At 47.6% G+C, this 12,172-nt stretch overlaps 1 protein-coding gene across 5 annotated transcripts in view; it reads left to right on the top strand.

The window, feature by feature from the left end:
• The window catches only part of DPP6 (dipeptidyl peptidase like 6), a gene marked incomplete at both ends in the record, with an annotated part of 1,069,233 nt that overhangs the window by 856,616 nt on the left and 200,445 nt on the right, over nt 1-12,172 (top strand). For 4 of the 5 annotated variants that reach the window (XM_080701136.1, XM_080701138.1, XM_080701135.1 and 1 more), the window contains one exon: nt 10,559-10,611. The exons of the other annotated variant lie outside the window; for it this stretch is intronic. In XM_080701136.1, coding sequence (XP_080557262.1) covers nt 10,559-10,611 — 53 coding nt within the window. The remainder of the gene's footprint in view (nt 1-10,558; nt 10,612-12,172) is intronic. 5 annotated transcript variants of the gene reach the window in all.

Below are 12,172 nucleotides of genomic sequence, written 5' to 3' on the forward strand. Positions count from 1 at the left end.
TGGTTTGGGACTTAGTGCAGCCACTATGGAGATCAGTGTAGAGTTTCCTCAGAAAACTGGGAATGGTTCCACCATAGGATCCAGCTGCACCAGCCCTGGGTACTTCTCCAAAGGGACTGATGTCACAGTATTGTGGTGACACATGCATATTCAGGCTTAGAGTAGCATGAATCACAGTAGCCAAGTTATGGAAACAACCTAGGTGTCCATCAACAGAAATATAAAATTATAGCATATACACATGGTTGATTCTACTCAGCAATAAAGATGAACAGAATAATGTCATTTGCAGAAAAAAGGATGGACCTGGAGAGCATTGTGTTAGTTGAGCTTAGCCAGTCACAGAAAGTGAAGGGTTGTGTGCTTTCTCTTGTATGATGAGCCTGGGGCATAATCAGAACACCAGAGGAACGTCAGACAATGGAGGAGAAACTTGAGTGGAGCCAGGGAGGTGGTCGAGGGGAAGGGGTGGGCAAGAGGGAGGATCAGTGAAGGAATCACTTCCATTGACATTATGCTTATATGCGAGAATGCCAAGGTCAACCTCAACGCCCTGTACAGGGGAGGGGAGAGGAGGCAGAGAGCCGGGAGGCCACAAGTGCTGTGTGCATGTGTGTCACCATCGTGAACTGCAAGCTATGTTACGATGTGAGATTATAACATGCTCAGAAGTTTTTAAAAAGAGGCTAAACACTGTTATCCTTCAAATGACCTTGGAATTCCAAAAACCAGAAAATACAGTAAGAACCCTTTTTTGGAGAGCACGAGTATTCACTACCCAGAGAATCGCCAGGTGAGATTAGAGGCTTGATGACTTGTGTCCATCATCCACCCACAAGCTACTTCTGCTCCACGCTGCCTGTGGCAGCTTCCCCGCAGCAGAGGCAGGGCTAAAGCCAAAGTGACAACCCTGCCGCAGTTAGAGCATGCTTCCACTTGATGCTTTACTGCGACATTTTAAACTAAAGTTTGGATATGTTTCAAAAAAGGGGGAAGGCATTGCAAACACACACACACACACACACACACACATCGCTCAGGAAGAAAACAAACAAGAAAAAAATGTCATGTTGTTTATACTATAGTTTAGGAAATTCTTGTGAGCTCTCAAAATAGAAATAGGGATTTTTTTTTTGCTGGCCAATATTAGCATTTATCAAGTTGCAGCTATGGGCAGCATGTTACTGAGGTAAATCACAGAGCAGAAAATTTACCCTCAAGGCATTTAGGTTTTAAAAATATATTTAGAAATAACCTGACTGGAGAAATGCTTATTTTGAAAATGTAGCAAGAATGAAGTACGTGGTCATGCACGAGGAGGGGTGAGCTGTCAAGCTCAGCACCTGCTTTCCGTACTGTGGTCAAGGAGTTATCCAGGAGTGGGGGACATGCAAAGGAAGGACCCAGTAACGTGCAGCTTCCCCACTGCCCACACACAGACCGTAAGAGTAACCGGAGCCCTTGCTAGGAGCAGTGTCCTCCAACTCAGCCCTGGTGCAAGAAAAGAAGACACGCCGCACATGGTCGGGACAGGTGCCCCATAGGACTCTTGCCATCAGAGGTGGGAGAGGGCACTGGCGAGGCTAACAGATACAGGGCGCTCAGTCCCTCCCACAACCCACCTACCTGTGAGCGTGGCTCAGGGTTGAATGCATGGCTGGCCTTTTACACTAAAGATGAGTTCCCTCTCATTGAACACAGAAATGTAGGCACCACAATAAACCGTGAAATCACCGTCACATGGACACCAGTGAAATTTGCATTATGTGCATTAATAGTGGAGAAAATACACCAATAACAAAGGGCAGGACATCGTGTGTGTGTGTGTGTGTGTGTGTGTGTGTGTGTGTGTGTGTGTGTGTGTAGATTGAATCTAGTGTGTTCCACCTCTGAGCTCTATTTTATTTTATCTTTTTTAAACAAGGGCTTGCTAAGTTGCTGAGGGCCTCGCTAAGTTGTTGAGGCTGGCCTCAAATCTGTGATCCTCCTGGCTCAGCTTCCCAAGTACTTGGATTACAGTACTTGGGTGTGAGATTATAGTTTAGTGGTTTTGAGGGAACAGTGAGCCAAAAACTGAACCAATAACTGAATCCGATCATCCACAAATGACCCGATTATCACGATCAGGGCAAGCAAGGTGGGCAGGAGATGGCATGTGGGGCAGGAGCCGACTGAGCACTGTCCTGGGAGTGGGCTGGTACGGCAGCACTGGTGGCTCCTAAGAGGCACAATGGCCTCCTCCAAAACAAGAACTGCCGCAGGGCAATCAGCTCGCATCAGAAGCCAGAGAAAAGGGCCACAAGAGAAACAGGAAAAGCACACAGGAAGTCCCCTTCCATGCCAGGGCCCCTTGAGATGCTGGCCCTGGGGTCTTGTGACACAGGAGGAGAGAGGAGAGGGGATGAAGAGGTCTGGCAGTCTGGATCACTAGAAAACAGTAGATTGCATTCTGGGGCTGGCTTACAAAGGGAACACAGATTTTATTTCTGGAAGTTGGGGGGTTGAATGCTGGCTTCGTGCTTTTACCAATGATTTTCAAAGTAAGCATTTCTTAGTCCTGTATTTATTGACTGTTATGGACTCTGGTGGGCCCTACTTTGGTGCAGCTTTGGTAGCTGACAGGCCCTCTGTGGAGGGATGAGACCCCTGCTCAGGACATCTAACCACCTCCATCACAGTCCTCACCCCACAAGATTATTCTAGAGAGAGCTAAGAACTCGAGAAAAATACTTCTAATTTTGTATTTACTTTGTGTACAAAAAGTGAATTTTTTATGAAAGACCAATGACTATTTGATTTTCTCATCTAGAGAACCTGATGTTTTGAAAATCCTGAAATATGTAGCATAGGTGATGGTGTGGTCTCAGCACGACTTCCTTGTGTTCGGTGTTTTGGCTAGCTCACACTGCCTCCCAGAACCTGTTTTGGATTCTGGACCATTCTCTGAAGTATGATTTCAGTGGCCAGTAATGGTTCCCTTTCTGTAGGTTGGTCAATTGTGGCTCCATTGTTAATCTCCCCTGAGTTATTTTTGTTGTAGAATGGCTCTCTTGAAAATGGGTCTATCTGCAGAGCAGCTCTGGCTGGTAAAGTAAAAGGCAGTTTAGGGTGGTAGATGCTTTTTCACCAACATTTTATCATGGAAACAATTTTAAACTACAAGTGTACAGACATTAAACCCCTTGTATCTTCCTCTGACATAACATGACCTTGGACAAGTTGGTTTATATCTCTGAGCCTCAGTTTCTTAATTTTAAGGAGAAGCAGGGAAAAGCTGCTCCAGGGACAAGAAGAGTTACCGTGAAGGTCAAGCGAGAGGATGTACAAAAACATGTTGTAAATTCCGCAGACTCAGCCGGTGTAGGGAAGTTTTATTTATTTTCCTCTTGTCTCTCTACAAGGCTGATCCTGCAGGCAGTATGTGCAGGCAAGAGAAAGAAGTTAGCCAGTCGAGCAAGAAAGAAGAAAATGTTGTGTTCTCAAAGAAAATTGGGAGCAAGTCAGCAGAAAGATCTGGCAAAACAACAAAGTAGACAAGTACTGAGTAGGAAGTCAGTGCCAAACCTGTGCAAAGATCAGGTGCCCACTCCTCAGTGGCTGGCCAACAAGGGGATGGGGCTCGAAGGACCTCAGAGGAGGCAGGGCACACTGGTGCCTGTCCCTGAAAATTAGCCCGGGAGGGAATTCTCACAGATCGCTTCCTTGGGTTTCTTCCTAGAAACTCTGTTTCCTTTATTTTCAGAAGAGCCCAAGACTCATGACACGGTTAGTAGAATTGAAATGTCCACACGGGGACTCGAGGAAGGGTTACAAAATTTCCCAGATGCTCTTGGGCATCAGAGGTGCTCCTGAAGTAGATATTAGGATCATGACTGGAATCGCCACTGAATTTCTACTGCTCACCACTGAAACATGAGTCGCTTCCTAAGACGTGTTCTTAGTTTTAATCATATTGATTTTATGTGCTGATATCCTCTTCTATTGCTGAAGATGTTATATGTTAAGGATGCAGAGAACAAAAGAAAGATCCTCTATGACTTCCACAAATAGGATTGTTCACAAAAGAATGAGGTGTGCATTCAGGCTGGTGTGGAGGGAAGGCGGAAGATATTTGGCATACACCCATTTGAAGAGGCTACAGATTCGAGAAGAAATAAATCAGTAGGTCTCCCCTCTTAGATTTACCAGGGTTTGTAGAGACTGGTAACTCCAGGAGACAGAGAGACTTAATCCTAAGGTGTGCCCATTACTTTCCTAAGTTTTGAGTCCGACAACTGTACATCTTCTATACTGTAATGCTCGTTTCACTTAATCATAAGTTTGATGTGGTGGGATAGATATACAGCCATGGTATATGGATTTGTTTTCTGTTATATAACAAAATAATGGGGGCAGGGTAACTTGTAAAGAAAAAAAAGTTTATTAGGCTGTTAGCTCCTGGCTCGGGAGGTCCAAACGTGTGATGTGACAGCTTCCACTTGGCTCTGGTGAGGACCTCATAGCAGATGGCATCATGGTGGGGATGCATGTGCAGAGATTAACGGGGACCCTATGAGAATGACATTAGTCCCTTCTGGGGGCAGCAGCCCAATGACCTAACCTGTCCAGCGGAACCCCACCTCTTGAAGGCTCTGTCACCTCTTACTACCACTACCTCAGAGACCAAACCTCCAGCATGTCAACCTTAGAGGATGCAGTTAAATCATGCCCCAAGGTCACAAGGGAAACATCAAGAATTCTGTTTATATTGTCATCCCTAGCATTTCTTTTCTGTTTTCTGAACTAACATATTTGCTTCTTACTATTTCAATTTTACCTAGTTACTTGGGGGGTCCTAGAGTAGTTTTTTTCCTTTTAAATCATTAAAAGGAATTTAGCTTCTTGAAAATATACAATATAAATTGAACAGGGTGTATGGAGATGGGTGAACACAGGGCTGCTGTGGCCTCCCACTTAGAGAAGAAGCTTCCCCAAGAAGGACTGACTCATTTGCCACCATTCAACTGCAGAATCAGGACTGATGGTGCCCTGGAACATCAGCCGTGGGAGCTGGGTCAGGGACAGTGCAGGATGTCAGGAGTTTGGCCAGATGCTGGGTCTTTTGATTTGTGCCCAGCAAACACCATGAATAGAACCAGAGATTGTAAGTGGAGCTGAGACTGGCACTGTTACAGGAGGAGATTTCACAGAGCCTTGGGAGGAGGACTATGGATTTGCATGTAGGAGGGGGATGCGATAACCTTGGCACCATCAGCAGCTTGACAGATTGACATATATGAAGGCTTGAGCCACTGATCCAAGGTGTAGGAAGTTGTTGTCAGCACTGAGAAGCAGTCAGACATCTGCTCCTGGCAAGAGGAGAGAAAAGTGAGGGCAGAAAAGGCACATCCTTGCCCGGAAACCTGAGGAGGAGCGGGGGAGACTCTAACCAGGTCCCCCAGCTCAATCTCACCACTTCCTGCATTTTCCAGGACACATCAACAAACTGCTTCTGCACTTTTCTGATCAGGGTCATTAAGTCCTTGTAATTATGGAGAGTTTAACACTGAAAGACAGTTGCATGAGTCTGAAACCCGCCTCTTTTAGCATGCACGTGTTAACACGGCTTTTCCCTGGGAGCAAAACAAGAAGAAGTCTACTCACGGTCCTGACACTCGTTCATGCCTGGAAGACACCCACGAAACTCCCCTTCATCTCCTCTCTCTAGGTAGTCCTTCTCCACTTGCTTCAGTTTCCACACTCCAGCAACCTGGGAATTGTCTCTAGAGTGCCCTGGCTTCTTGGTTTCCCTCCTAGAAACAGTGACATTCTCAACTGGACCTGCCTCTGCAGTGGTGGAAAAACAGGGTGTGATGAGGGAGTAGAAGTGGTTGGTAATCTGGGAGGTAGCAACAGAACGAGTTAAGAGAAGCCATCTGCGAACAAACAGAAACATAGAAGGATAATAACATACAGGGATAACAATGGCCCAGCAGGGACAGTACATGTTGGAATTCTGAGAACAACCTGCGTGAGCAGATTGCAGTCTAGGGGGTGAAGGAGGGCAGCAGCTGCACCAGAAGGAGATGGTGCCAGGAGCTCAGAAGAGCCCACCACACTGCAAGCGTGCGACTGGGAGTGTACATTGAAATGGGGGATTGAAACGCGACTCTGAAAGGACCAATTACAGTGAAGATTTAAACAAAAGACTGAAGCTGAACCACAGACGACGTGTCCCAGGATCCAAATCTGGCCAATCAGGAGGAAATGAGGAAGTCACAAAATGGATCAGACTGGTCTCCCAAATCCCTCAGCGGAGAGCCTCCAGGGAGGCCTCCCCTGTGTGGGAGCACCGCTGTCCTCTCTTTCTCTGCGGTTGTGTCCTGTGAGGACATTGACAACCCATGATGACCAATAGCTGGCACTCAGGCTGGGCGACTCCCAGACACTGTCAAAGGCCCCGCTGGTTCCCAGGGCTCCCCCGCCCATTGAGGTGCGCACTTTCATTCTTTCTTGGCTTCCCCGTGGCTGTGGTCGAGCTAGACTTTAAGGAGTGGAGGTATCCCATTGCTGGTGCTTGGCTGGCCGCTCCCACCTGCATCAGAAGGCCCACTGGGCCCGTGTCCACCAGAGCCCGACAAGGTGTTTCATCTCCACTTCTCCTGGGCTTAAAGTAAATCCTGTGTGCTCACCCTTCTGCTGTTCATGGATCTCATTCTTCTACTTCACAAGACAAGGACCCTGTAAGAAAGATCCAGTGTCAGTAAGACAGCATTTCTTCCCAGGAGGACCGTAGGAATTGGGAAGCTGTGGTCTGGCCCCAGCCTGGTAGAGAGGCGCTCCTTTGTTTTAACAATTCAAAGAGGGATCTGGATGAAACCATCGGGAGCATCTTCGTCTTCCTCACCCGCCCCACGTAGTCATCTGATAATCAGCCGTTCCACAGTGAGGGTCTCCGGGGACTCTTAGAGGCACAACAGCTGCTCTGCGAGGGTAGGGGTCGTCACAGTGATGGATGGGAAACTTAATGGAAACCAAGAACACAGGGTTTCTTAAAGAACCTGTCCAGACCAAGATTTAGGAGTGCGTGTGAGCATAGCTGAGCAGGGAGTATTTCTGAAACTTAGCCTCTTGTTTCATCTCTCCCTGTATCGACCGAAGGGTCAGGGACCTGAGACTCAGACCCACTCCGCTGATCTTCTCTGGCTCCCTACAAGATTGTCAAGGTGGGAAGGGACGTTCGCGGAGCAAGGCCTTCATGAAGAGTCCACCACAGTGCACAAGGCCTCAGGATGGGCCCCGGAGGCACTTTGCTTTCCTTCTGGAGACTGACCACTGTGTTAACTCCCGGCAGAGCCACCCAGCACCTCGTGGAATCCCACTTCGGTCTAGTAATGGAACACCATAAAATTGTGAGAATACACCCTTGGAGCGAATACTTTATTTTCTCATGTTCTCCCTTTTTAAAGTCAAGAAATAGTGTCCAGCTTCTTTTTAGACTTGTTTTTCTCCTTCAGGTTTAACCCTTCCCTCTTCACCCCTGAAAGCTCATGCAGATAGATAACTGCTCTTTTTTTTTTTTTTTTTTAACCATCCAGTCTCTATTCTCACTCTCCTTTCCCTGTCTCTCCTCTTTTCTGGGGCTGATCTTCCCCGTCCTCAGCCCCTGTGCACATGATGTTTCTCTTTCTTCTTTCTCTCACCATGGGCACCAGCCATGGGGCCCTCGACCCTGGCTTGGGGAGATCTTGTTCTGGGCTCATCTGTGCTTTCTGGTACTTTTCATTTCCTCTATGAGTAGAATTGTAGGGTCAATGAGAAAGGTATTGCAGAAGCCGCAGGAGCAGTCTGCCTGGCGGTGTAGGTGCCATTGCCGTAGCTCCAGTGGTGGCCGTGGAGCGCCCGCTTAAATACCATCAGAGCTGGGAAACTCACCTCACAGGCCATTCAGCTTCTACATGGATGCTGGGACACACCACTGAATGTAGTGGTCAAGCTGGTCAGGTGCCCAGTCCAAAGTTGGCATGGGTTGGCAGTCTTGGGGCTTTTCTCACTCTACTACCTCTCAAAAGAAGTCTGCCCCAACTCTGCCGTCCCTATGGATCTCTGTTTTTGAGAGGCCAGAGAGTAGAGAAAAAGACTCTCATGGGCTCTGCACAACTGCTAGTAAGCGGGTCATACCTTCCCCCTGGCCATGTACACCAGGGTGTCTATCATTCCTTCCTCATGGTTTAAATTTCCTTAGTAACTAAACAGATTTTACCCCTATTATACATCAAAGAAAACTGAGGCTCAGGAAATTTAAGTCACTTGTTCACACTCAGCACCCAGTGAGTCAACACCAAGGCTGGGTCTTACCCTAAAACTATGTTAATAGTAGCTATGACACAGCTATGACATGTCTCGTTCCAAAAATGCCCCCAGCCCCCTTCCCCACTGTTCCCAACCTGATGATGGTTATGCAGAGTCTGTGTGGGCACAGGGAAGGAGTACTGGCTGGGCAGCAGCAGGAGGGTTACACAGGAGTCCTAAACCACAGCACCGCCAAGGAGAGAGATGTGTGCAAGTCACTAAGCCCACTGAGACACGGAGACCAGTTAGTGCAGTCAGAGAGAAGAACGTGGAGGAGGAATGGTCGAAGCCAATTCTAGTACTCCTCTGCTAAGAAACTGGTGAATCACAGAACATAAAAGATAATTCTTTATAAGGAAAAATGGTGCATTTAGTTTTCAAAATATTGAATTTGGGGTAAAAACATCCATGTTGGAAATTCTGGCACAAATAAAATATATAAGCCTAGAAGTCAGAAGACAGATCATTGTACCCTCCAGAGGCCAGACCCAGACCCAGGCTTGGGCCAGAAGGAGGGAGGGAGGGAGGGAGGGAGGGAGGGAGGGAGAGAGAGAGAGAGAGAGAGAGAGAGAGAGAGAGAGAGACCTTCCTTCATGGTGGCAGAGCACAGCGCTCCTTCCTCTTCAGGGGTCTGCAGTCAAGAAAAGCAAGAGGGCTGGGTGGAGGGACAGGAGGAGGGGAGGGCATGTCATGAGAGTAAGAGAGAACAAGCCCTATTCCCTTCAGTACATGCTACAGACAGTGAGCAGGCTGGAAATTAAAAGGTGCCATTGGATGGCAGGTGGGCTTCACTGGGAGAAGGCAGGCATGGATGTTGGGCATGGATGCTGGGCGTGGATGCTGGGCGTGGATGCTGGGCGTGGATGCTGGGCGTGGATGTTGGGCATGGATGCTGGGCGTGGATGTTGGGCGTGGATGTTGGGCGTGGATGCTGGGCGTGGATGTTGGGCGTGGATGCTGGGCGTGGATGTTGGGCGTGGATGTTGGGCATGGATGCTGGGCGTGGATGCAATGAGGTAGAAGCAAAAAGACCGTGAACCAGTGACACAGTATCCGCTCCTCTTACGAAGCTTTGTGGTAGGTAAAAAAGGAAGGAGGAGAAGGGAAGAATAGCCTAGGGTTTGGGTATTTAAATAATGATTTGAGCTAGATGTGGTGACATACACCTGTAATCCCAGTACTTAAGAGAGTGAAACAGGAGAATCATAGATTCGAGGCCAGCCTCAGCAACTTATCAAGACCCCATTTCAAAAAAAATAAATAAATAAAATGATCTGGGGGGTATAGCTCTTAGGTGAGATGTTACTGGGTGTAATCCCCATTACTACTACTAATAATAATAATAATAATAATAATAATAATAATAACTACAATTATTATTATTAATATTACTACTGTATTCTATAGAATTAGAAGAGGAAGTAGTAGAGGAGGAAGGTTTGATATGTAGGGCAGGCATTCTAGGTGGGAAGGGTTAGAGTTCAACAAGAAGCAAGAGGGTAGAGCTGAGGCTTCAGGGCTGGTGTGCAGAAGAATGGCCACTCCTTTCCTTCCAATAGGAGAGGAGGGCTGGGGGAGGGGCCTAGACTCTGGCATTCACTCTAGGGAGGAAGAGTGGCTCATTGAGAACCTGGCATGCTGGAGACTGGTGGAATTGGGGAGATAGAAGGAAATGGAAAAGAATGGGGAAAAGGAAAATGAGATTTTCAACTCAGTTTACTGAGTGGATAATGGAGCTGCCAATGGAGACAGGAATTATCAAAGGAGAGTGAGGTCAAGGCCTGTGGGAGAGTTCATTTTGGGGCCTATTGAGTTCTGGTGCCTGTGAGGCATGGGATGGACCTGGCTGGCTGGAACCGCCATTACAGGAGCTTCCCAGCAGCACAGGGTCCTCCCGCCCCATCGGTCTTCCTGACTTGCCTGACGTTCTCCACGTGTCCTCATTAGCCCTGTGCTATATTTAGTTATGTGGAAATCTGCGTCCCTAATTCAATCACCAACCAGGTAACCATGAGGATGGTATCAAGCCCTGGGATGCCCTCTCAACCATCACAAATGATGGAAATGAAGAGGATATGCAAATCGACACCCTAAGTCAGCAGAAGACTCTGCTTCCAGGCCTCAGATCAGCCACTGCGGGCCCAGTGCTGTTCGCTGGTATTTGGTGATTTGAACAATACCATCGTCACAGTCTTTGTCTCAATGCCTGCTTCTCTTTCTGTTTCAGATATATCAACACTCCTACACTGGCTATTATGTCCTGAGCAAACTTCCTCATGGGTAAGATAAATCTTTCCTTTTCTTCTAATTAGAAATCTGCAAACCATTGTGAGTGTAGAATGTTGATTGTGTGTTCAGCTCAGGGCAGGAAGCAGGGTTTCTTGACTCCTAAGGCAAGGGTACTGCTGCGGCCAAATCCCTGTGGTTCACCCATGGGTTACTGTTGAAGGTCACTGGAGTCCAGCTGCTGGCCCATTTGTGAAGCGCCCACTCTAGAACAACTCTGCCCACTCCCTACTCTGGTTCTAGAATTCTCTAGGCTCCACAGAGCAAGTTGTTCCCGGATCTTCGCATCAGCCTTGAGGGTTGGCCCAGGGCCCCAGGACCACTCCTGGCCATAACCATGCTGCTGTACAGAGGCAGTTGGAACCACTGGTACCAGAATCTGGCTCTGCCCAGCAGCCCCAGGTGTATGAGCAGGTGCATGTTCACGGATCACGAGCCTTTCTGGTGTCATGTTCCCAGGAACAAGGTCTTGGTGCTCACTTCCCACTAGAGCATCAGCTTCATGCCGCTTCCTGACTTGAAACTGTGCTGCTCAGCCCACTGGGCCTCTCAAGAGCGCCCATCAGGAACCCAGACATATCTGTGGAAGGAAAGACATGAGATCACGGGTGATTTGGGGGGGGGGGTTACTGGGAATTCAACCCAGGGGCATTCTACCCTTCAGGACACACCCTTCCAGCTCTTTAGATTTTATTTTGAAACAGGGTTTCCCTAGGTTGCTGAGTCTTACTATGTTGCAGAAGCTGGCCTTGAACCTGCAAACCTCTTGTCTCAGCTTCCCAGGTACTGGGACTGCAGGCATGCACCAGCGTGCCCAGCTGAGAGCAGTAGTGGTTTCTTAGTTCTAAGCACTGAGTAGACATAACACTCAATATCTCCATGCATTCGCAGTAGCCTCGCCCTTTGACCTCATGGTCAGGAAAGACACTGGTGAAAGTTCCATGGACCCACTGATTGAGTCAGACATAGTCAAAGAACTAGGAAAGTCCAGCCAAAATGGCTTTCCACGTTTTCATTTTCATTCCTTCTCTCTCCTCTTCTCTCCTCTGTCTTCCTCCTCCTCCCTCCACCTTCTCCCTTTCCTTCCCCAGTTCTCTCACCACTTTCCCCTACACATCTTGTTCTCTTTTCTCTTCCAGTTCTTCACTGTTTTCTGTCACCATCTTTGGAAAGGTTAGGTGTGCAAAAATATTTAGCAAAAAATGGAATCGTGCTGCCAACCAGGTCATGTCAGCTTCTGCAAATATTTAGGCTGATTCATTCTAATCTTCCCAGACCAATTTAAACAACAGGAGTTGTTAAAAAAGTATTGTTCCAGAGGAAAGCATTCACTGCAGTAGGAAATACTGACGGCTGCTGCTATCCGCTTCCCATTAAGCTCTGGTAGAATTGGGGTGTGTCCTTGGAAAACAAAGAGAAAGCAGTTTTGTTTAGACTTCAGGCAAATGAGAGATGCCTGCCTGGAGATACGCAGCAAAAAGTGATTGATAATTGCTATGAGTTATTTTAAAAATTAATCCAAAGGAGGCTGGGGTATAGCTCAGTGTGGAACACT

The sequence above is a fragment of the Muscardinus avellanarius genome, assembly GCF_963383645.1.
Source record: "Muscardinus avellanarius genome assembly, chromosome: 9".
NCBI lineage: Eukaryota > Metazoa > Chordata > Mammalia > Rodentia > Gliridae > Muscardinus > Muscardinus avellanarius.